Source organism: Labrus bergylta, chromosome 5 (genome assembly GCF_963930695.1).
Source record: "Labrus bergylta chromosome 5, fLabBer1.1, whole genome shotgun sequence".
Taxonomy (NCBI): Eukaryota; Metazoa; Chordata; class Actinopteri; order Labriformes; family Labridae; genus Labrus; species Labrus bergylta.
The window spans coordinates 6,914,538-6,937,258 of NC_089199.1; the positions used below are offsets into that span (position 1 = coordinate 6,914,538).

Below are 22,721 nucleotides of genomic sequence, written 5' to 3' on the forward strand. Positions count from 1 at the left end.
TTATTTTATTCTGAAAACCTTTACCGGAAACGCTGGTCTCGTTCTGGCTAGCGGAACACGGGTCTGTTTCTGATGGCTTGCATCTACCTGTCAACAACATAGGAATATCCGAAACTGAAGTCTGTGTTGCCCTTTTGTCGTGTGCCACTGTCAGGTAAGGACACGTAGTGGTTTCCTCAGTTATATCGTCCGGTTGATCCCGCTGAACGACTGAAGCTGGTCGAGTTAGCCGGGCTGTGTTAGCATCACCAGCGATAGTTAATGCATGGTTAGCTAATCCCACGGTGTTACATTACGTAGGCGAGTAAAGTTGCCCCTGGCAGTGGTAACTTCTCACCTTGTTTTAGTAATTCCCATCAGCATTTACACACCAGGCATTATTACATCAGAGTATTGTCACATTGAAAACCCTTTCTCTACGTGAGGCTGGTGTTGGAAGTTGTCAACAGATGCTGGCTAACCTTCATGCTAACAAGTACAGGTAAAGCTGTGAAGCTAACTTTGAGCCACACTTTAGCTGCCTTCATGTTTTAGTTGACAGACAACACGTCGCCTCTTTAGGTTAACTCACATCCGCCAGTAACAAAGAGTAGACACGCATCTCCCCTGTCTATAACTATCATCCTGCCTCGCCATAGGATAGATTAGCAAAGTAGGTTTAGAGATACTTAACTTGGCAAAGTTGAGGATGGGATTTCCTCTTATGAAAGCTGGCACCTTGAAATAGCTAAGGTTAAATTAAGCCACTTGGTAATACGCGTTGTATGCAGTTCTCTGCCCACCTTCTCTGTATGAAATCAACTTTAGTGCATCACTACAGTGGATAAGATAAGATAAGATATACTTTAATCATCCCAGCAGGGAAATGTAGGTGTTCCAGCAGCCAGCATACATACAAACACACAACACAACACATATATACATACATATCCCACCCATACAAAAAAAACATGAGCCCACAATACAGTTTGATATATGATATATGCAACTCAGGCTAAAGTTTAAATGTCTTCTTGTCAAAAGTTATTTCTGTACAACACTTTGTTAGACTCCATCAGGCAACACAATGCACATTATGTGAATCTAAAATCTAATTTAATGCATACAAGTAAATCAATACCATTGAGGAATTTTCCCTGAAATATCAAGCCTTTTGCTCAAGAGTCTGAAATACAAGGATGCATGTTAGAGTTAACATGACAACAATTGTTTTTATTTTGGTATATCCTGATACCTGGAACCCTCATGCATAGAGAGCCTCCTCAATCCATACGTGTATTTATGTGCAAAGCAAAGTTTTATTTGCCAGTGACTGAAGCAACCTAATAGCCTAATCACTTTGTAAGTAGGTTAATTGAATAGAGTGTCCTCTGTTTACATCTGACGTCACTGGTTGCAGGTCCTTCAGTGCAGCCAAACAAGGCTGCAGTGTTATGGATGAACCATGAAAGCCCAACTTCAAGTTACTGGTAAGTTATTGGTGCAATATTTTTAGATATTCTATCAAAACTATGTTACAAGTTTGATATATTAATAAAGCATATAAATGTTTGACTTTGGGCTTAGGGAACTACAGACTTTGTGTCATCATGATGCAGAAAGTGTTTGTTGCAGTTGTGCTTATAACTGTGTAGCCACAGGATGTGGTGGTTTATGCGTTAAGTTTATGGTATCGTCAAGTTGTTGCAGCTTTACCCCATGCTGTTTCTGATAAACTTTCAGCAAATATACTGAGAGCTACACAACGTTTCCTCTCTTTCTTTTTTTAGTGCTTTCAGCCAAGCTGAAGGAGAACAAAAAGAACTGGTTTGGTCCCAGTCCTTACGTTGAGGTAGCCGTGGACGGTCAGTCAAAGAGGACTGAAAAGTGCAACAACACACACAGTCCCAAATGGAAGCAGGCTCTCACAGTGTGAGTATGACCGTTGTGTTTGTCAAAGAGGAAGAAGCAGTTAAACAAACATCAGAACAGGTATTGATTGAAGTACTTGTGGATGATATAAATGTTGTCAGCGAACATTAAACATTGTTGGTGTTGACACATCTATAACTTTGTTGCTTGTTGTTAGTATAAGGCTATGTTTGTTGTCCACAGTGTAGATGTGTCAGAACGTCTGCTGCATTAAGTTACTGAACTGGGAAAGACATGTGTTGATTCTGTCAACATGAGAAAGATGATGATTTAAAGGATATTTTTGAATAAAATAATGGGAATAGCAGATGTGTTTTGCAAAGGCCATGAAAACAACACCTTCTTTATTACTGCTGTTTTGCCGTTAAACTTTTTGTTTCTTTATAACTATTTATACGTTAACTTTTAAGTACGTAATAGATTTGTTTTTTTTTCTATCTTTGTGAATCTATGTTGACCTTTTTTTTTTGATACAGTACATGTACTTTTCTATGTTACTCAAAATAATCCTGTTTGCACTTTGAGAGTGACATAAAACTGGAGTATATGTGAAAACATACTTGGCCCGTTCAGCGGATTCTGATTCTTATAAACAATTCCCTTGTATGTATTCATGAGTAACTGGTAGACCCAGTAACACACCACTGGGATTCTTAATAAGAAAAGCTCTGTAGCCTAAAATATGAGCACTGTGTCTTAAAATGTGAGGTTGCATGGAATTTAAAAAACGTCTACTTGAACCATCCCTTATTCTACAAGTCTTGTCTTGAACAATTGAGAGGAAGGGCAGCAGTGGTGGCATAGCAAGGTTGGGAATGAGTGAAGTGAAGGAGCCGTGTTAGTGAGAACCAAGCAGTGTTTCAGAGAGAATGTATTTATTCATAATTTCCAAATACTTTCAGTGCCATTGTGTTCTACTGCACATGTCAACATATCTGCACCACCCTGCTTTGGCCCCTTATAAAGAGAAAGGCTAACAACAATATAACCAGTTGGCTATGTTTATTTTGAGTGTCTACCTGCTCAATGGGGGTAACACACTAGTGCCCCAAGTGTTGCCAGAATGAACCAGGCCAAGATAAATAAGAAAGTACAGACAGATGGCAGGGCCTGTGCAGATACAGACACAGCCACACACACATTAGTGGATCATGAGAGATAATCAAGAGGGATTCTTTTTGTTATAAATCTATTAAAGAAAATGAAAATCATACTTTGTCTGCCTTTTTAAAGTAACTTGAAATGCTTTTGATGAATTTAATTATCGAATCAAGTAGGAAACATAAATAACACACATGTAAAAAGAAGAATTGAGAGCCTTATAAAGTAGAACTTCCCCCAACTGAAATATCTGAAACTTTCAAAAACACAGAAATACTCATCTTATTTTCTCAGCTGCTTTGTCTGCTTCAGATGATTTCAGTATAAGTGATGGTAACACGTCATAATTTTCTTTGTTGTTTACTTATTTCGTCGTTTTCTATCTTCTCTGCAGGATTGTGACTCCTGTTAGCAAGCTGATCTTCCGTGTTTGGAGTCATCAAACACTTAAAGCAGACATCCTGTTGGGAATGGCCACACTGGAGATCAATGAGACTCTAAAGGCTAACGACTTGAAATGTGAGTTCATCCTACTTTCTTTCACCTTGGTGGTAATCCATTATTTTAAGATAACAGGCAAAAATTTTTATTAAATCCCAAACTTGAGACTTACTTTTCCATTGAACGGCGTTTGAAACTATGGACTTGTAAAGTTCAAGGCTAATCGGTAAACTTTCTTTACACTGTCTTTGGATTAGAATTAGCACCACTATGACCTCGATGACAAATAACCTTCACACACATCTACACTGTTGTTTTCCATTTGAACTCTGAAGTTCATATTTTCATGCTCTACGAGTTGATTCCCACAAACTAATGAAAGGTATTCAGAAGACAGCTTATTTATTTACAACAAATATAAAAAGTTGAATCCCTTGTGATCTTCTGCTCATTATTCTCCTTCTGTGTCTTTGCCTGTAGGCAGAATATGATGCTTTGCAGATGTTGAACACACAGCAAACACTGGACACACTTTCTTTTCATGAATACATGTCTGCCTGTGTTTGTTATGAGAATGTTTTATTGGGCTTTAATAAGCCTAAACATTGTAAAGCGCTGTTCTTGTTTGTTTTTCTCCTTCTGGGACACATGCCTCACCTAAGCGTATGACCTTCTGCTTGCTCGTAGTATGATTTTTTTTTTTCAGCCTAATACAATGCCTCCCCTCATCCCCTGGTCAGCAACAGTAAAGTAGCATGTGACATGAAATGTTCTATGCAGCTGCTCTCTAAACTTTGCACGCCGCTCTTGAGACCATGGTGGTTTTTACACCTCATGTGACTGAGCTGATAGAGTGACTGACACAGACATCTCCAGGGCCCCAACTCCTACAAGCTGGGCTAAAAACTGCACCCAACAAACTTGAGATAGAGGTTATTTTGAATGACTAGAAAGGGGGGGGGGGGGTCTTGAAGGAAAATGTTGTTTAATTTAATGTCAGACTTTTCATTGTTGAATGTAAGTACCTTAAGTGTAAATCAAACTTCCCCAGTGCAGCTTTAGAATCATCTATTTTCAATTTGATGTGATGGTTACGTGTGGCTATTTTTTTTGTGATTAGTGGGATTTGTTGTCATTCAGCCTCGGTTAAATATTATCCTCTGTGTCCTCTTCAGTATCTGAGGTGGTGAAGACACTACAGCTGTGCTCTGAGAGAGACGCCCAGGATATTGTAGGTGACCTATCAGTCTGTCTCGACGGCATGCAGGTAGACCCGGAAACCTTCGCAACGGCTGAGAGAGAACAGGGTAAGAAACAGTACTGTACCCCAATACAAGGTCAACCACAGCATCAGTGTGAGACACTAAATGATGGACAGATGTACTGAATCCAACTCTAAAAATCTTGGAGTTTGTAATCAGTGTTTTCTTAGAGCCGGACAGATACTTTTGTTTTTTTTGATTGATTAATAGGATTTTTGTCAAAGTCTGAAATTTGCAGACTGGTTTAAATATAGAACTAAAAGACACGACAACACAACATTGTCAACATTTGACAACATTTCAAACACCAAACAAATATTCAGAGGCCTTCAACATACTTTAGATCTGGTAATCAGCTCCATCCTAAACTTTAGAGTTGACTAATGTACAAAAGAGTGCTTCAGTCTGACCTTATTAAAACACATGACGCTGCATCTAAGGTTTTATGGTAATACTGCATATTCACTGTTCAGAGTGTGGTAGGGGTCCCAGACATTGTTGTTAGCCAGCTTTATCATGTATTTATTGTGGGCTGGTTTATAGAGTTCTGCAGTGGTTGGCATTCAAACAATTCAGGTTTTAAAGAAGTGGATGGACGCATTTAAGACTATTTGAATGACTGATAAGTACTGATGTATACATATTGAAATTAATGTAAAAGTCAGCTTTTGTAAGAGAGGTCAAAATATGTGAAATATGCAGCAACATCCAATATTATTTTCAAAGTTGATTTCACTGTCCTCCTTGTCTCTGTCTTCTAGCTTCTGTTCCCAACGGGAATGCCAGACAAAATGGAGACACTGGCAACAGGTTTAGTAAACTTTTCTTTATAGGCCTACACATGTCTCTTTGTTTAACTCTTTTGTTATGGATTTGATAAGCCAACATTTTTGTGTTTTCTTGCATACCTTTAGATGAACTAAGGTAAATGTTTTTATCCCCAGGTCAAGTAGAGACACTTCCCCCTCTAGTGACTCAGAGGAGTGGGTGATTGTACCCAACGGTCATGCTGTAAATGGTTCACCTTCCCGATCTCCAGGGGGCTCCAGCGCCTCGCGTCCTCCCAGACCAGCTCGACCTCCTCCGGCTACTCCTCGCAGACCTGCAGCCTCACCAAGTAGGAAAAGCACAAGAGTGACATCAAGGGCGTTGCAATGTTACATTCATTTACATGCTACATACCTTACATGTGTTGGAGAACTCTGCAGATTTAAATGCTTTCTAATCCCCGTCTTTCTAACCTCTCCTCTCTCCAGCCTCTTCTAGCAGTTCCTCTCCAAGTGAGCTTAGTGAAGGTCCAGCTTCAGATGGCTCCTCTCAGGCGTCGGCTAGTGGATGTTCAAATCAGCAGGATGATTCAGGTGCAGGAGGAGCAGCTACTGCAGGTTCTTCACAGACAGCAAGTGGTCCAAAACCACCAGAGACCTCCACCACAGCAGCCCTGGCCACAACCCCCAGAATCACACCAATGAGCAACGGCCCCTTACCACCAGGGTAAAGAGCAAGGCACTATACTTTGTTTTGCATGTTGTGTTTATTAGGCATATTGGCCTGCAGCTTTGGTAAAAATGTGTTTATTGTGTAGAAAACATTTGCTCTTCATCTCAATCCTGTTTTTCTTTGCTTTTGCTTCGCTCACTCATCTGTATCATCATATCGTTACTTTAGGTGGGAGCAGAGAGTGGACCAAAACGGACGTGTGTACTATGTGGATCATATTGAGAAAAGGACAACCTGGGACAGGCCTGAGCCCCTTCCTACAGGGTACCAAATCCCTTCATCTTTTACATTATTTAAGTCACCATGCTTCTTGCCCTGCTCTGAAAGAATGTGCAATTATAATACCATAAAAATATACCTCAGACCACCACTTCAACAGAGGAGCTGCACTCTTTCCTTCATGATGTTTTGTTCTTAAATTTGATGGCAATGATGTGTATAAGTACAAGAACAAATTTTAACATCAAAGCACTGCCTTCTCTTTTCTCGCCCTTTACTACAGGTGGGAGCGAAGGGTGGACCCCATGGGAAGGGTGTACTATGTCGACCACATAACCAGGACTACGACATGGCAACGCCCCACGCAGGAGTCTGTGCGTAACTATGAGGAGTGGCAAAACCAGCGTAGCCAGCTGCAGGGAGCCATGCAGCAGTTCAACCAGAGATTCATATATGGGGTAAGAGCAGTCTCTGCTGTAGCTGTACAGTATGTAGTATGTTTAGTGCATTTCTTCTTTTTCTTTTTTCTTTTTCTGTTTACTTAAATTCCCATCCCAACACTATTCAACCAATTACAATACTTCCCTTTGAATGACTATTTCTTATCACAAATATATCTATGATTGAATAAGGAATATCCACATTAAGGATTCTTCTACAGCAAATGAAGCATTTTTCATTCTTTACTAACTCTTACTCTTTATGAACAAGTTACATCTATGCTGCCTTTTGATGATGGTTATCTATGGATTACATGTTTTGAGTCAGAACAGAGATAAAAATGATATCTGTATGTTTACACTTGCCTCAACTTTACTAGAGATTTGTGCTCCAACAAGTTGTACACAAAGGCAGTGCTTAAAACTCAATCAATATTTGTCCCTCTCTCTCTCTTCCTCAGCTCCAGGACCAGTTGGCGGCCACAGCTAATAAAGAGTTTGACCCGCTGGGACCTTTACCTCACGGCTGGGGTAAATATAATTTACTGATACTATAGAAAAACACTTTCAATTTGTAATCTCGGACTATGATTTTGATTTCAGTTTTAATGCATGAAATGAAATGGACTCTTTTTCTTTCTTAATGTCAGAGAAGAGAACAGACACAAATGGCAGAGTATATTTTGTTCATCATTCGACTCGGACAACACAGTGGGAAGACCCCAGGACGCAAGGGTGAGTGTGTGCCTGGTTATCTCTATTAAGAATAAAGGACTCTTACAGAATTGGTTGTAATTACATTTGAAGGTCTGTAAGAGGCGCTAACGTGTAAGGATCCTGCTCAGCTCCAGGTTTACTAAAACCTTTCAGTATAGAATAGCGCGAGACACGTTTAGCCCTCCTTGTATGCTTAAACAGGCTTTTCTATTTTCTTGTATTAATAATTGATTCCTCTCTACTCATGAACTCTATGAGTATAAGTAACCTACAGTTGGATAATGACAGGACACATACATGTTAACAGTAGAGAGGAAGTGAATTTAGAGAAAGTAGGAAGTGTAATGTAACTCAAATCCAAATGATTGATAGGTTAAACTCTGTGTGCTATGAATCATAAATAAACTGCTTATGATGAGGAAGTTGTGTGTGCAACTGATCATCTGATGAAACTGTTACTTTCACTAGTTAATGTCAGGAGTCAGTGTGGAGGACATTCTCTTCTTAACGCATAAAATTCATATGAATGAGATGGCACATTTCTATAAGACAAGAGATAAAACCATTTTTTTAATTTAAAAAAAATAAAATACCTTGAACATTTCCATCAGCCTTTTAGGAGCAATATGTAAGATATCTTAAAAGCATTACCTCAACATTAGAGAGGTTAGAACCCAGAAATGTTTACAGACTGACACAGAGGTGATTAAACACTGAAAAAGTGAAGCTTCTCTGCGACATGGCAACACGCATGCACATTGATTCTATGGAGGAGGGGCGGGGGGAAACAGCTCTCTCAAATGTTTTGAATTTGGACCTCAGTAACATTTGATGCAGTTACATATTGCGCCTATAAGATATTTCTGATGTCAGAAAATAAACTCTCAGATCCGCCAATCTTGTATTAATCTGAGCGATGCAGAAGTATCGTGTGCTGTTTTATTAAGATCATTTATGTTCCTTATACTCTCTTAAGTCTTTTGTAAATGAAGTCCTTAATTTTAATTTTTTATTTTGTTAACCTTTTTGCTTTCTGTTCATTTGGATTTCCTTTGCTCAGGCTGTTAAATGACAAGCCCCTGCCAGAGGGTTGGGAGATGAGGTTCACTGTGGACGGTATTCCATATTTTGTAGACCACAACAGGCGAACCACAACCTACATTGATCCTCGCACAGGGAAATCTTCACTGTGAGTTCTTGTTTAAAATGTCAATGTTTCTGTGTTTTTTTGGAAAACTGAAACTTGGTCACCAGCTGGTCTCTGAGTAGAATTGCTTTGTTCCTGGAATCAGCCCCTTTTAAAATCATTAGTCAGTCCAGTTTTTAATTGCATGATATTTCAAGATGAGTATAATTTCAGAATGATTTATCGGTTGTTGGACTGGAGATCCTGATCAGTAGCATGATTTTAACTGATAAATGGACATTGAGCATTATTTCCTTTTTTGTCTTTTCCACAGTGAGAACGGGCCTCAGATTACGTATGTCAGGGACTTTAAAGCCAAAGTGCAATACTTCAGGTTCTGGTGTCAGGTATGTCATAAACTCTACAAGGTGATGTGTCGGACCTTTCTTTATCATAAGCTGCCTCAATGTGGGCACTCATGTCTCAAGTACTTGAATGTTGAAAAATAAAAGTGTTAACTGCACTACAAAGTATTCCACTTGATTCACATTTAAATAATGTTTGTTTTTCTTCCTCTCAGCAATTGTCGATGCCTCAGCACATTAAGATCAACGTCTCCAGGAAAACCTTGTTTGAGGACTCATTCCAACAGGTTATTATTATCATTAATAATACATTGTCTGTTTTGTTATCCCTCTGTTTCACTTCATTGTCTTCATTGTTGTTAGTGTTTGGGGTGTGTGACTGTTCTAATAATTATTTCTGCATTGAAAGATCATGAGCTTCCACCCGCAAGATCTGCGGCGGAGACTGTGGATAATATTCCCTGGGGAGGAAGGCTTGGACTATGGAGGTGTGGCCAGGTAATTTCAAATGATTTAATTTTGCACATTTGCATGTTTTTGCAGACGTACAGTAGGTATGAGGTGTGTTTAGTTCTTATTTGATGGTTGTTGTTTTTTTACGATGCCTCAAAAAACACAAAACCTGTTCCTCAACTGGAATGATTACTTTTTCTTCATTGTTGTTTTGATGTCTCTTTGTGATTCAATTTCCAGAGAATGGTTCTTCTTGCTCTCCCATGAAGTGCTGAACCCCATGTACTGCTTGTTTGAGTACGCTGGCAAGGACAACTATTGTCTGCAGATCAACCCAGCCTCCTACATCAACCCTGATCACCTCAAGTACTTCAAGTTCATAGGACGCTTCATTGCCATGGTATCTAAATCATTTGACAACACTATTACTTAATGTGGCGTCAGTTCTTTGGAATCAAGGTGATGGCGTGACTTCCTTTGTTAACAGGATGAATCATGTGTGTGTGGCAAACTGCACAAAGTTTATCATGTGCAAATCTTACAATATCGCGTTCAGTCATCTTTATAATCTAAAACTCAGGATCAGGTCTCAAATAAAAAAATAAAAAATCCTTATTTTACATGTAGGTTCATAGAAAATCCTATAACCGTAGCTGTTGAGCGGTTTATTCTCTAAACATTGTGAATCATCTTATAGTTTTACATGTTGTCTGTTCTGCTGATAGATGGCTGTGGTTTTAACACGTTTGTTCACCTAACTCCATATTTGTCTTTGTCCTTCTAGGCCTTGTTTCATGGCAAATTCATCGACACTGGATTCTCCCTCCCCTTCTACAAGCGTATCCTAAACAAACCTCTGGCTCTCAAAGACCTCGAGTCCATAGATCCAGAGTTTTACAACTCACTCATCTGGATCAAGTAGGTTTGATGATACAAACTCTAATGTATGAAGTAGTAGGGGGCGAAGCTTAATGGACAGGGTCACTCACTGATTGGTTGGAAAGCGTACATATGGCAAATAGAAAGGCAAGAAATTGATTTATTGTATTTCTGTTTTTTTTTGTTATTTATAGAGTATTTGTTGTTTAAAAACAGCAAAAAAGGAGCCCACTCGACAACAAATAAATTATCAGCTGCACGAGCGCAACAAGACTAAAAAAGAGACGCTGATGAATGCCTAGTGCTGAAACGCGTCCGTTGTTTTGTACGCCGCTCTTACCCAGATAAAGGAAACTTGAAGGAGATTTAGTTTGCTGACTGTTCTGTCTCTTTTTTAGTATTTCTTGTTTGCCAATGCAAATTACTTGGTACAATAAGCATGCTTAATTCTGTTGACAAAGAAATGAAACCATGGACAAAGGTTGAAATAAATGTAAAAGAAAAGAGTGAATCTTTTTGAGAGATAATCACTTTTTATTTTTATCTAATCACCAACCTGTTTGGTACGTAACAATTGATTGATATGCTAAATAAATATGGGGAACAACCTGTGCAGTGCCCTAATGTTCCACTATCTTTCTTTTAACCATGCATAATGGTGATAATGACTTTCTGGCTTTCTGCAGGGATAATAACATAGAAGAGTGTGGTCTGGAGATGTTCTTCTCAGTTGACAAGGAGATTCTCGGGGAGGTCACCACCCACGAGCTGAAACCAGACGGCGGGAACCTCCAAGTGACTGAAGAAAATAAAGAGGAATACATCAGGTACGACTGAAATCTCTGCTGCTTGTCATCCAGCATCTGTCTTAAACAACCACTGCTACATTCCTGTTTATCTCTGCATGACACAGTGATAGTCTGGCCCAGGCCACTTGGCTAATAAGAAATCGATATTTTCCTTTATACAGACTGTGACAACATTAAAATAGTTTCCTCATTTCCTCAATTTTTGAGCAGGAGAGGCGGGGCATTTAAAGGAGAATAAATGCATTTACTTCAAATTTGACAATTGAATGCTTCTACAAGTACATTTCAGTCAGTATTTTCATTAATTTCATTTCATTTAATATCTTTGTGTGCAGATTGGTGGCAGAGTGGAGGCTCTCCAGAGGTGTGGAGGAGCAGACTCAAGCATTCTTTGAAGGCTTCAATGAAGTTTTGCCCCAGCAATACCTTCAGTACTTTGATGCTAAGGAGCTAGAGGTACCGAATCAATGAAACATATTCTGTACAAGTTTTACAATTACATGAATCTTTCATACTTGGAGGCAGTGTTAGTTCTTCCAAAAGGTCTGGATTGGTCAGGGCAGATTTGTTTTGTTTTTTTATACAAAATAAAATATATTGTCCCCTCTGTTGCCTGTAGGTGATGCTGTGTGGGATGCAGGAGATTGACCTGGTGGACTGGCAGAGAAACACGATCTACAGGCATTATGCCCGAAGTAGCAAACAGATCCTCTGGTTCTGGCAGGTCGGTTAAGTACAGCTGCAGATCTCAGACTGTCCTGTTAGTCAAACTGTGGGAAAAAAAGCACGATTTCTAATCTATCACTACTCCCCCTGCTGTATTTGTCATGGTGTATTAATCCAGCTCTATAGTTTGTGTTAAGTGTCATGATTACATTTTTATTGGCGCTTGTAACTAGTGACCTTACTTTATTGGTTGACCTAGTGCTGATGCTTCAGAGACAGAGTGTAAACACTTTTGTAGTGCAAAAAAAGAGATGTGTGAATTTGAGAATACTTCACATTATTAAATCGGTTTGCTAAGTCCTTCTAACAGGGTCTTCTTTTGACAGTTTGCGAAGGAGATGGACAACGAGAAGAGGATGAGACTGCTGCAGTTTGTCACAGGGACTTGTCGTCTTCCTGTGGGTGGCTTCGCTGACCTGATGGGTACGAGAAACAGACACTTGCACTGTAATCCACGTATGAAATAACTTTGAGATTAAATTGTCTTTATGCTTCCTATTGGTTCATACAGGAAGCAACGGCCCCCAAAAATTCTGCATTGAGAAAGTGGGAAAAGAGAACTGGCTTCCACGAAGCCACACATGGTAAGACCAGTTTTTGTAACCCTGCTCTCATGGAAGTCTCAGGCCTCAGGTATTTGACTAGATGGCAGGTCCCAGTTCAAGCAGGATTTAACTTTCATTACCAAACCCTGTTAGTCATTTCTAATTTAACCAGTCACCAGCATTTCTTGATTGTTAGTCTTTATTTGGCCTTTGACGTTATATAATACTGTGTGGGAAAACATTGTTATTGTTGATTAAGTAATTCGGATTAAAAAATGTTTATACAGCAGATTCATTCATGCAGCAGCATGTAGAAAAAGTGCAGCAGTTCGATTCGGCTTCGACCGCAGTAAAACACTTTCATATAAAACATAATTTTTTATAAAAACAATCTCTGCCTAGATGATCATTTTTCAGCCCTTTTAAGGATATTCTCCATCCATGCTACACACCTGGAGAAATGTCTTACATAACCCTTTACATTACCATTCAGTCGCATAGAACATGCTCATTCTTGTCGAAGCTGGAAGCACTTTGTGTTGCATGCAGGGGGGTTCTTAGTTTCAGTAAACACTAGGAACAAAGCAGCAGAGGTTTTAAGTAAGACAAACATTTCTTTATGTGGACAAATTACAGGTTGCTGCTGCAGGTTACCACATGTGTATATTATGTTGTGCTTCATAACACCCTCAGGAATAAAATATGTGAAACAGGAGGAGTGTGTGTGTGTGTGTGTGTGTGTGTGTGTGTGTGTGTGTGTGTGTGTGTGTGTGTGTGTGTGTGTGTGTGTGTGTGTGTGTGTGTGTGTGTGTGTGTGTGTGTGTGTGTGTGTGTGTGTGTGTGTGTGTGTGTGTGTGTGTGTGTGTGTGTGTGTGTGTGTGTGTGTGTGTGTGTGTGTGTGTGTGTGTGTGTGTGTGTGTGTGTGTGTGTGTGTGTGTGTGTGTGTGTGTGTGTGTGTGTGCAATTACACATTTAAAGAAAGAATGTACAACTTTTTGATCCAGTAGATTTTGCTCTTGAGCACCAGCATGAGACCAAAACAAACTGCTCTTTGGCAACACCTCCGCTATTCTGAAGCCTCCGCTCTCCTCCAGCGACACACCTCCAACCCCTCTCCACTCACGTTCGCACGAAGGAGTTATCAGAATGCATCATAATTAAGCACCATTAAGGGCAAGCAGTGGACAAAATCGTCCTCTGCTCCAGCTGCAATCACCCGTGGCCTGCATTGTTGTTAGCAAGCTAATGTTAGCTCACTTTAGTTAACTCAAAGCTTCACATTGACACAGAATGACCGTGATCTAAGCACACTTACATGACATCCAAATAAGCAGTGAGTAGGATATGTTATTCTTCTTTTCTCTAGTCCTTGACGAAAACAGATTTATACGCAAGTCCATGTAAACATGTTATGTGTAAAGACGGATCTCTGACAACAACACAGCTGGCGGGACTCGAACTTCTCACTCATTGTAGAAAGTCTTGACTCAGAGAGACATTAAAAGAGGATATACTTGCTTTCTGCTTTGTGTGTAAAATGTTGCACATTCTTCCTTGAAGTCAGAATTTTGTATATTTCACTAATTAAGAACCAAAGTGTTAGAATAAATAAGCTCATCTTGAGTTAGTTTATCTTTCTATCAAGGGATTCAATTTAAAAATGTCCCACATTACACATAAAATCAAATCTATTCTACTTTGAAGGGTCACCTAGTTTCTTCTTTTTCCTCCTTGCAGCTTTAATCGTCTGGACCTCCCTCCTTACAAGAGCTATGAGCAGCTGAAGGAGAAGCTCATGTTCGCCATTGAGGAGACAGAAGGTTTTGGGCAGGAGTAACAGAACTCAAGCAGGAGCTGCAGGATGGGATGGAGGAGTGATATCCATTTCACACTAAAGCACCTTTCACCAGATTTTCCTTTCAGCCAGGAGCTGCTTATAAGCTGGTAGATGGACGTACACTGTCAAAAACAGTTACAACTTTTCCTAAGCTGTTTCGTTATAAATTCATTTATTCCACAAAGACATGTGAATCCTCCTCATCCTGTTTCACTCCTCACATGTGTGACCAGTCCCCACCCTCATTACTCAGCCCTGCTAAGCCCACTATCAGGCTTTGGAGGCCAAAGGGGACGCCTTTCTCACCCTGTCGTGTCTGCACTCGCTGTACGTTGCATAAGTGCAGTTTCTACACGTGACTCTGTGCAGTAGTAACTTCTTAGGAACTGCCTTGTCAGGTCTTTGCACTAGAATGATTATTTCAGAAGAGAACACAGATTTGTGCATTTTAAGAAAACATTTAAAAGGTTCATATGTTAAGCTACAACTTGGCACAAATATGTTGTTGGGGTCAGACTCAACTTTAGTTTTCCTTGGTTTCAAGAATAGACGATTTTCTTTTTCCTTTTTTCAAACAGATGACTGACTCGTGTAGCACATATATAGTTTCTTTAATAACTTTGATAAATATGATCATTCTAATTAAATATATTCTTATTTTGACAGGTTGATTTCTTAATTTTATAATGAGTTGACAATGTTGAACTTTGCACATAATGAAGCGAGCGGTTAGACGGATGTGATTGTTCTTAAGAGAGGTTGTATTTTTTATGTGCAATAGTTTTGTAGAAAACATTTTTGCCTATGATAGAGCCGAAACAGTGATTTGTTTGATCATTTTTGTAATGTCATTGATTATGTCATTGATTGAGCATTTACTAATTATTTAAAATTCTAAACGTTGTGCTTTTAAAAGTGTATAAAAATGCAACTGGTCTGGTTTTGATTCGATGAACTTTGCCTTCTCAAAAAAGGTCTATGCTGTTCTAAATGTCAGCCTGATGGAACATGGATGGATTTATGGCTTGTTACTAATGAAGTGGGAGCATCAGGATGTGTTATGTAATCGAGAGAAGAAAAAAAAAATGATGTGTTGAAAAACAATTGGCTGTTCCCACTGAATGGTAGCCATTTCTGGATGACAAGGAGTTAGTATTATGCTAGATCAATTCTGAAGATATAAAATCCTAACTGTTAATGATGTGTTAAGTTACTAATGAAGTTTGTGTAAATACTCTTTAAAAAGTAGGACCTGTGTTTCATATCCATATTCACTTAGTTCATCAAAACATTGGACCCCTTTTAATTTTATAGTAAGGATTTCAATTCATGTTATAGAAAATGACCCTAGTTTTATAGGGTGATAGGTTTCTGGATTTGTACAGTACTTGTGGATCTCTCCTCCCCCCCTCCAGAAATAGCTGTACTCACATTATCTCTTAAGCTTCATTTAAATATCAGGTAGAGTATGACTTCAAGAAAAACACAAGGGGACCTATCTACCAAAGTCAACAAACGAAAATACTTTTAATGAGTAGTAGCTGTCCAGGTGTTGAGCCCTTTAGTCTGAGGTTCGGCAATGTGGTGTAAATTATGTGGTATATTTTCAATGTGCATCTGAGGTCATTGAAAACTGCAATTTTAAATTACGTTTGAGCGAGTTCCCTTTATCGAATTTCAATGCTAGTTCGACATTAAACAAAAATACTGGTTTGTCTCCTCAATGGTCCGAGCTCCACGTTGAGACGATGGTGTGTTTACTCTCAGTAAATACCAGTTACTGCTCATTTTATGAACAGATAAGATGTTTCACAATCCTCCACATTTTCCTGTACTCACAGTAATTCAATACACACACATACTAGTGAAAAGATCATTGTAAGATTTTAGAAAAAGAAACCCTGTTTATATGTAAACAGATACGAACTTGTAGTATAGCACCTCTACACTCCAAACGTGTTGAATAAACCACTTCACTGTTTTAATCACTGATGTGTTCCAGATCATGGAGCAATTAAAATGTATAGAAATATGCAAAATGGTGTTTTGTTTTCTTGTATTGATTGAATTGTAAATCATGTTGATAGTGTTATCACTGTTTTTTTTGTTTTTTTTTGAGGCTCTAACTTTTTTAATCAGGCAAAGTCAGCGGTTGAAGACTATTTATTTGGAGGATGGGTTTCATGTAACAAACAATGGACAGGATTGATTGAGGAATAAAACAACTACAATAAAATGATTAAGACACTGGGCTCCTGCAGAAAACCTGAGAGTTGTTAATTCATTACCACTGCAAGTTTATTTAACACTTTTTTACAATTTACAGCACATCATTTGTTACTTCTGTTTGATTATTTCTTCTAGATATACAAAAGGCAAAGACGTTTTGCAGATTGTTCTCTTTATATATATATATAAAAAACAAGTAAATCTATTGTTTGGGCAGGTAAGTCTGTGGAAATTGAAATGTCATAATGCAGTCACTACTTTTAATCATCATTGAAAGAAGGGATTGCTGACAGATCGCGATGATAACCCCTACAACAGTACAGGGAAATGTACTTTTTTTTACATTACAATAAAGATTGTATTTAAAAAATGGTCAGATGTGTTAAACGTATGATACTGTTTATAACCAATGACTGGTTTTGAACATTTTCACATGACATCAGAATCAGAAATACTTTATCAATCCCAGGGGTAAATTCGGCCATTACAGTTGCTCTAACACACAAGAAGTAGAAATATAGTAATTTACAATCGTGAAATAAATAAAATAAGGAATGTAAATAAGATATAAAGAAATAACTACACTACATAGTGAGGACAATAAGGAATATATACAAAGTTCAGTATCAACAAGGTGATATTTCAAGGCTATTGCTCAGTTTGCTTCAATACAGTAGTTTCACATGTTATTAAATCTTTCTTAACTCTTTCTGTGAGACATAATGTCATACACCCTCCCGCCTTTATGTAAAAGTCAATAGACAGACCTGCTGTTTATGACTCATGTCATATCTTCATATTTACAGCTTATGCGTAATACATCCATAATTACGCATCAAAGTCTGGCATGTTACAGCAAATTATACAAAAGTAACAAAAGATTCGCCCAGTTTCATCTTAACAACATTTTTTTTCATTTTGCATACGAATGAAACACAACTCTTAAAAGCTTAATAAAAAAAAAAGAAGAAGTTTTCTGTGCGCCGCAGTGAAATTACATAGGAACCTGAGTTACAATGTAGCCCTACGGAGAGGTTTGGCTGTGACACACGATACTGGAATGCGTGTGCGACAATATTTCATGTCCTGTCGACTCTATTGAAAGTCATGGCAGGTCCCGATCTAATAAAAACTCTACTGTATACTGTAAATAATCTACTACAGCAGGAGAAGTATAAAGCGGCACTGGCAGTATTGAAGGGATTCAGAAATGGCGCGGTGTGAGTTAAAATGTTCTTTTATAAAGTGTATCTAGGTAGCTAAACTACGACATTTACTTATCAGCTCTAAGTTAGTTTTTTACAGTGGTAGTTACCTCTAGCTGCAAGGAAGCACTGAGGTTACTTTATTCATGGCAAATATTGATGTTGGCAGAAGGTCTGAAAACCACTGTGGATGTTTGACCCTGTGTTGTAGCCCAGCTGTGTTTCCAGGCAGCTTTAACATTACTGTGTTTTTATTTCTCAGATATGGGGCAAAAATCAGAGCACCACATGCCCTTGTCATGACATTTCTATTCAGAAGTGGCAGGTAAGAGCTGGGCCTTTATTTCAGTTTTTAAGAGACAGCACCATGCTATGAACAACACATGCCTTTGTTATCTGAACATGGTTTTTTTTTAAATCTTGTTTCATAGTTTGAAGGACAAGCTCAAAGCCATTTTGAAGGCTACATACACCCACTCCCGCAACCTGGCTTACTTTGTGTTCACGTACAAAGGGCTGCAAGCCTTGCAGGAGAAGGTCCAGGGAAAGACTTTGCAGTCTCACTCCTTTCTGGCAGCCTGTATCGGAGGATGGTTGGTTTTTGGAGACAACAACAACATCAATAGTCAGGTACGATGAGCCTGTTGTTCAAAAATTCCATGTAGTAATGATGGCTCTTCTCAACATGTAAATGCTCAGTAAAATGTCTTAATATAAACTCTCTATCCCTCCTCCAGATCAACATGTACCTGCTGTCTCGAATCCTGTTCGCCTTGTCTCGCCTGGCTGTAGAGAAAGGTCTCATCCCCCAGCCTAAACACGACCCTTTCCCACTCTTTGCCACGTTGGTGTGGGGCATCGTCTTGTGGCTGTTTGAATATTACCCACACACACTCCAGCCGTCTCTGCAGTCCTCAATGAACTACCTCTACCATGACAGCAATGTGTGGCACGACATCTCGGACTTCCTTGTTTATAATAAGCCAAGAACTGCCGCTCAGAAATGAAGCTTTTGTTCTTTTCTGTATGGACCAGCTCTCCACAACACAATAATGCATCATTTTTAATTATTCCAATATTGATTGTTGCCGTTTGTAATTATTGCCACTAGAATGAAGTTTCAAATGTATTTGTTAAATGTTTAATATATTGTTTGTTCAGGAGCACACGACTAAGTGGTCTGAGCTTACAGCTGTAAAAAGCAGTGTCTGTGTCTAGTATGATTCCTGTTGATCTTTGAGTGATTGTGACATTGTCTGATTTAAATTCCAGGAGTATGTTACCATAAGCAACTAACAGAAAAAATAACAATGTATCCACATTAAGCCCAAATGCTGTTTCCTCTTGTGAACCTGCTGTTACAGAGACACAAAGATATCAATATCAGCACCATCATTGTCAACTGGTTAAAAACATTTGCAACTTCCTATAGGCTCCTTGTATGTAATTTAAAATGAATTAAAACTTTAACGACTGTTTAGAATAATGGCAGCTGTTTTATTTTTTATTAGAAACAGTGATGTTCAAATGTAGCACCTTTCTATCAAACAGAATAAAGATTACAAGAAGATCTTAATGAAATGTAGGAGTCCCAGTTCTGTTAGAGTTGAGCTTTCCTTTCATGTGTTTGTGACTAATAACGTAAGACTTTCCCCTTAAAGGGATACTTTACTCATTTGCATTAAGCTTTGTATCATTAGAAACCTGGTAGTATTTTTGAATTGTCGTGCATCCCTCCCTCATTTTCCCCTGAGATGGGAAATCTTTGTATTTCTGAGTCTGAAAAGGAGCTTCCAATGACGCAAAATTACGATTTTTGCGTCACTGGAAGCTGTTGTGGTTAGCAGGGTGAAACTACAACGCTAGGTCCTCATATTTTCGACCACTGAAGCTACAGAACAATCACAGATCAGTGGGTGGGAACTCACTCCCAGAATCAAAACTTAACGTCCGCCATATTGCTTGGAAGCTATGCTAACAGGCTCTATGGAGAAAGCTGATAATGGTGAAAAAATATAAATATAGCATATTAGCGAGACGTCTGCTGCGACAGGCCGGTCTTGTGTTTTGTCCGAGAAACAAAACCGGCCTTTCGGCAGCAACCGTCTCGGGGCTATATTGCTATATTGCTGGCCGCCTGCCTGTCCGCGGCTGTGAGGACGAGGAGCCGGGGCCGGCTCGAGCTGGGGCGGACTGGTAGTGTCGGTGCGCTCACTGTTTGCATATGGACACAGACATAGAGTCTGTTTTCTGACAGGAATTTTCAAAATGCTAATTCCTTCTGGAAGAAATCTCAGAATCAGTTGTGTAAACGGCCTTATGTGTTGAAGTCATAGACTGTAGTAAATATGTCCGTAAACATGACCTTAGTGGGAGTGGCCTGCCGTGCTGTACATTCTGGGATTTGGTGTCTCTCATCCACGAGCCAAAAAGACAATTTCTACCTTTTCTCGGCCAAGAAGGCACCAACTTCAAAATTTATTTCACATTTCTACTACATATATGACCCAATGTCAATACAGAGTCATGTTTCAACGGGTGAAGTATCCCTTTAAACCCCTGGAATCCTGCACCTGCACAAGAAATACCAGATATACATGTTGGAAGTTTTTGTGAATTACTAATTTATGTTTGTTTAAACGCCACAGGTGTACCTTTATTATATAACACTAAATGAGGGATTAGGGAAATACTACTTCAATCAGGCGTGTAAGGTTAATCATCGTTTACATAATATCTATCCAAACTGAAAGATGCTACAACATTGTGTAAACATATACTACGTATGTTATGTTATTTTAAAGTTCTCCCTGACACCAGTATGTAGTTTAAATTCTGATTTGGATTCTGCAATTTTAGTTTGTTGTTGAGTTTGTATTATCATCACTTCATCCCTCAACCTTGACCCTATGCTTTCCTCCCAGGACCCTTACCCTAAACCCTCTCCCATTCATCTCTTAACCCTTATGCACCCTTACGCTTACCATATATTTTACCAGTGTTTGGAGTAACGTGTCACCGAGAAATGGTTATCTTTGGCAAATTCTATGATAAATGTCTGAACAGAAATCCATGGCTGTGCATCCAATAATAGTAATAGTGAGAAGATACCATACCGGGACAAGCTCAGCAATGACGCAAGGGGCCATTCTTTAAAATGTGCTGCAAAGTACGACATGCAACCCAGTGATTTAGTGACACGAGACAGACTGCTTCATGTTCTAACCGCTCCTGGTGTGACACAGTCGATGTTCATTCTCAAAAAATGCGACCATCTGATATACAAACCTGTTCAGTTGCCCCACTCCTTGCCGTGATTAACTGGCTGTAGTAGGTTTGGTGAAGGGCGTGCTCACTGTGCTTTTTTTCTGCATGTTTTGAATGATGCATAATTAAGTACCACATCTTGCCAAAAACGTGACAGTTTGGTATTCAACCAAAACAATGTCCAAACTATAAAATCTACCCTTAATTGAAGTGTATGTTTCTGTCCATTTAAAAAATCACTATCCATTATAACAACTAGATCCAAGAAGCATGTAAATGGAGAATAAAACAGGCCCAAGAATGGAGCCTTGGGGGACTTAACATGAGATAGTGGCTGGGGAGGATGTGAAATTACAAAGGCAGCCAGAAAACTTCTGAGAGTGAGACCAGAGTGGTTCCATTCTTCAGATAAGAAATTAAAATGTTTTGGTCCACTGCACTGAAAGCAGCTATGATATCTAAAACTGATTCCCCAGAATCTACAATTAATAAAAGGTCATAAAACCTTTAAAAGTGCAGTTTCAGTGCTTTACAACCAGATGAGAACACGTCAAGGATGCCATTTGTGTCTAAAAATGTTTGAAGCTGAAATCTCTGAAATATCTGAATTCAAGAGCTCCCTAAAAGGATTACACAGCTCCTATTAGTTATCATATCAATGATGCACAACTTTGCACGTGGACTACCAGACTCTAGTCTAGGGAAAAATGACGTGTCTCAGAGCGTCAACATCAATTTCAGGGCGTTCTTGTGGTCCATTTTATTTGCATATTTTAACTGACACCTCATGAAGTACCACTTCTTGCCAAGAACGTGACTTGGTGACCAAAGACAAATTGTAATTTAAACCAAAACAAAGTTAGCCCATTATATACCCATTATTGTAGTGGTAGAACAGTACATGGTATAAACATGAACTCTACAGTAAAAGTTTGTGAGCTTTTTAGATAAACATAAACCAGAAAAAGGTAATCGGGTTTACTTTTGCTAAAGATTAATGAGACTACTCCTGCTGGTTGCCGTGTCTATGATGCACAACTTTGCACATGAAAAAATGATCGGTGTCTGCACACATCAACCTCACATTCAGGGACATTAGCCAATGGGCGTGTTTTTGTGTTGTGTTGTGTTTTTGCTTGCGTCTCTCAGCTCATACAGTACTTTGCCAAAAACGTGACCTATAATCTGAATCAATCATGCCTTTTTCTTTGGAAGACTTCTTTTATGATGCAAAACAGCAAACAGTCTTCATTCTCTGAAAATTCAATTCAATTAATTATTTACTGTGCTTTATTGAAACATCAATGACAACAGACCAAGTCAAAAAATCTGTTGAGAAAAAACAAGTTTGATGCCTGAATAAGCAAATTAGAACATTTAAAAAATTAAATTAGTTAATTGGAAGTCATTGAAGACATGTAAAACAAACAAACAAATGATGCCACTGATTGGTGAATAGAAAAAAATGAAAGTTAAAATCAAAACACAGGAACTTAATAACTTAATTTCAAACCAAGTCGAAGGCAGTGGTGAACGTCTAACATGGTTGAGCTGAGTGTCAAACAAAAGCTTTTATCACTTTTATTTCCTGCTACAGTTTTGCAACCAACTTAAATGATATATCAGTTTTTACAAAATCAAAAGGGCAGATTTATGTTGCCATGCTGAACTAATGATCCACTAATAGTG

The 22,721-nt window shown here is 38.8% G+C and overlaps 2 protein-coding genes across 2 annotated transcripts; both read left to right on the plus strand.

Annotated features, from left to right (window-relative positions):
• Positions 1 to 16,583, plus strand: itcha (itchy E3 ubiquitin protein ligase a). Its single transcript, XM_020629373.3, has 24 exons — positions 1 to 154; positions 1,400 to 1,469; positions 1,770 to 1,911; positions 3,407 to 3,531; positions 4,629 to 4,760; positions 5,477 to 5,525; positions 5,660 to 5,832; positions 5,972 to 6,209; positions 6,384 to 6,479; positions 6,718 to 6,892; positions 7,336 to 7,405; positions 7,525 to 7,609; positions 8,652 to 8,780; positions 9,052 to 9,124; positions 9,298 to 9,369; positions 9,492 to 9,580; positions 9,776 to 9,935; positions 10,320 to 10,453; positions 11,101 to 11,241; positions 11,559 to 11,679; positions 11,843 to 11,947; positions 12,276 to 12,372; positions 12,461 to 12,533; positions 14,232 to 16,583. Exons 2-24 carry the CDS (start codon positions 1,445 to 1,447, stop codon positions 14,329 to 14,331), a joined length of 2,604 nt encoding a protein of 867 aa, XP_020485029.1. The 5' UTR covers positions 1 to 154; positions 1,400 to 1,444; the 3' UTR covers positions 14,332 to 16,583.
• Positions 16,584 to 17,611: 1,028 nt separating this feature from the next.
• pxmp4 (peroxisomal membrane protein 4) lies at positions 17,612 to 19,346 on the plus strand. Its single transcript, XM_020629414.3, has 4 exons — positions 17,612 to 17,780; positions 18,028 to 18,090; positions 18,197 to 18,395; positions 18,503 to 19,346. Exons 1-4 carry the CDS (start codon positions 17,668 to 17,670, stop codon positions 18,770 to 18,772), a joined length of 645 nt encoding a protein of 214 aa, XP_020485070.1. The 5' UTR covers positions 17,612 to 17,667; the 3' UTR covers positions 18,773 to 19,346.
• The last annotated feature ends 3,375 nt before the right edge of the window (positions 19,347 to 22,721 follow it).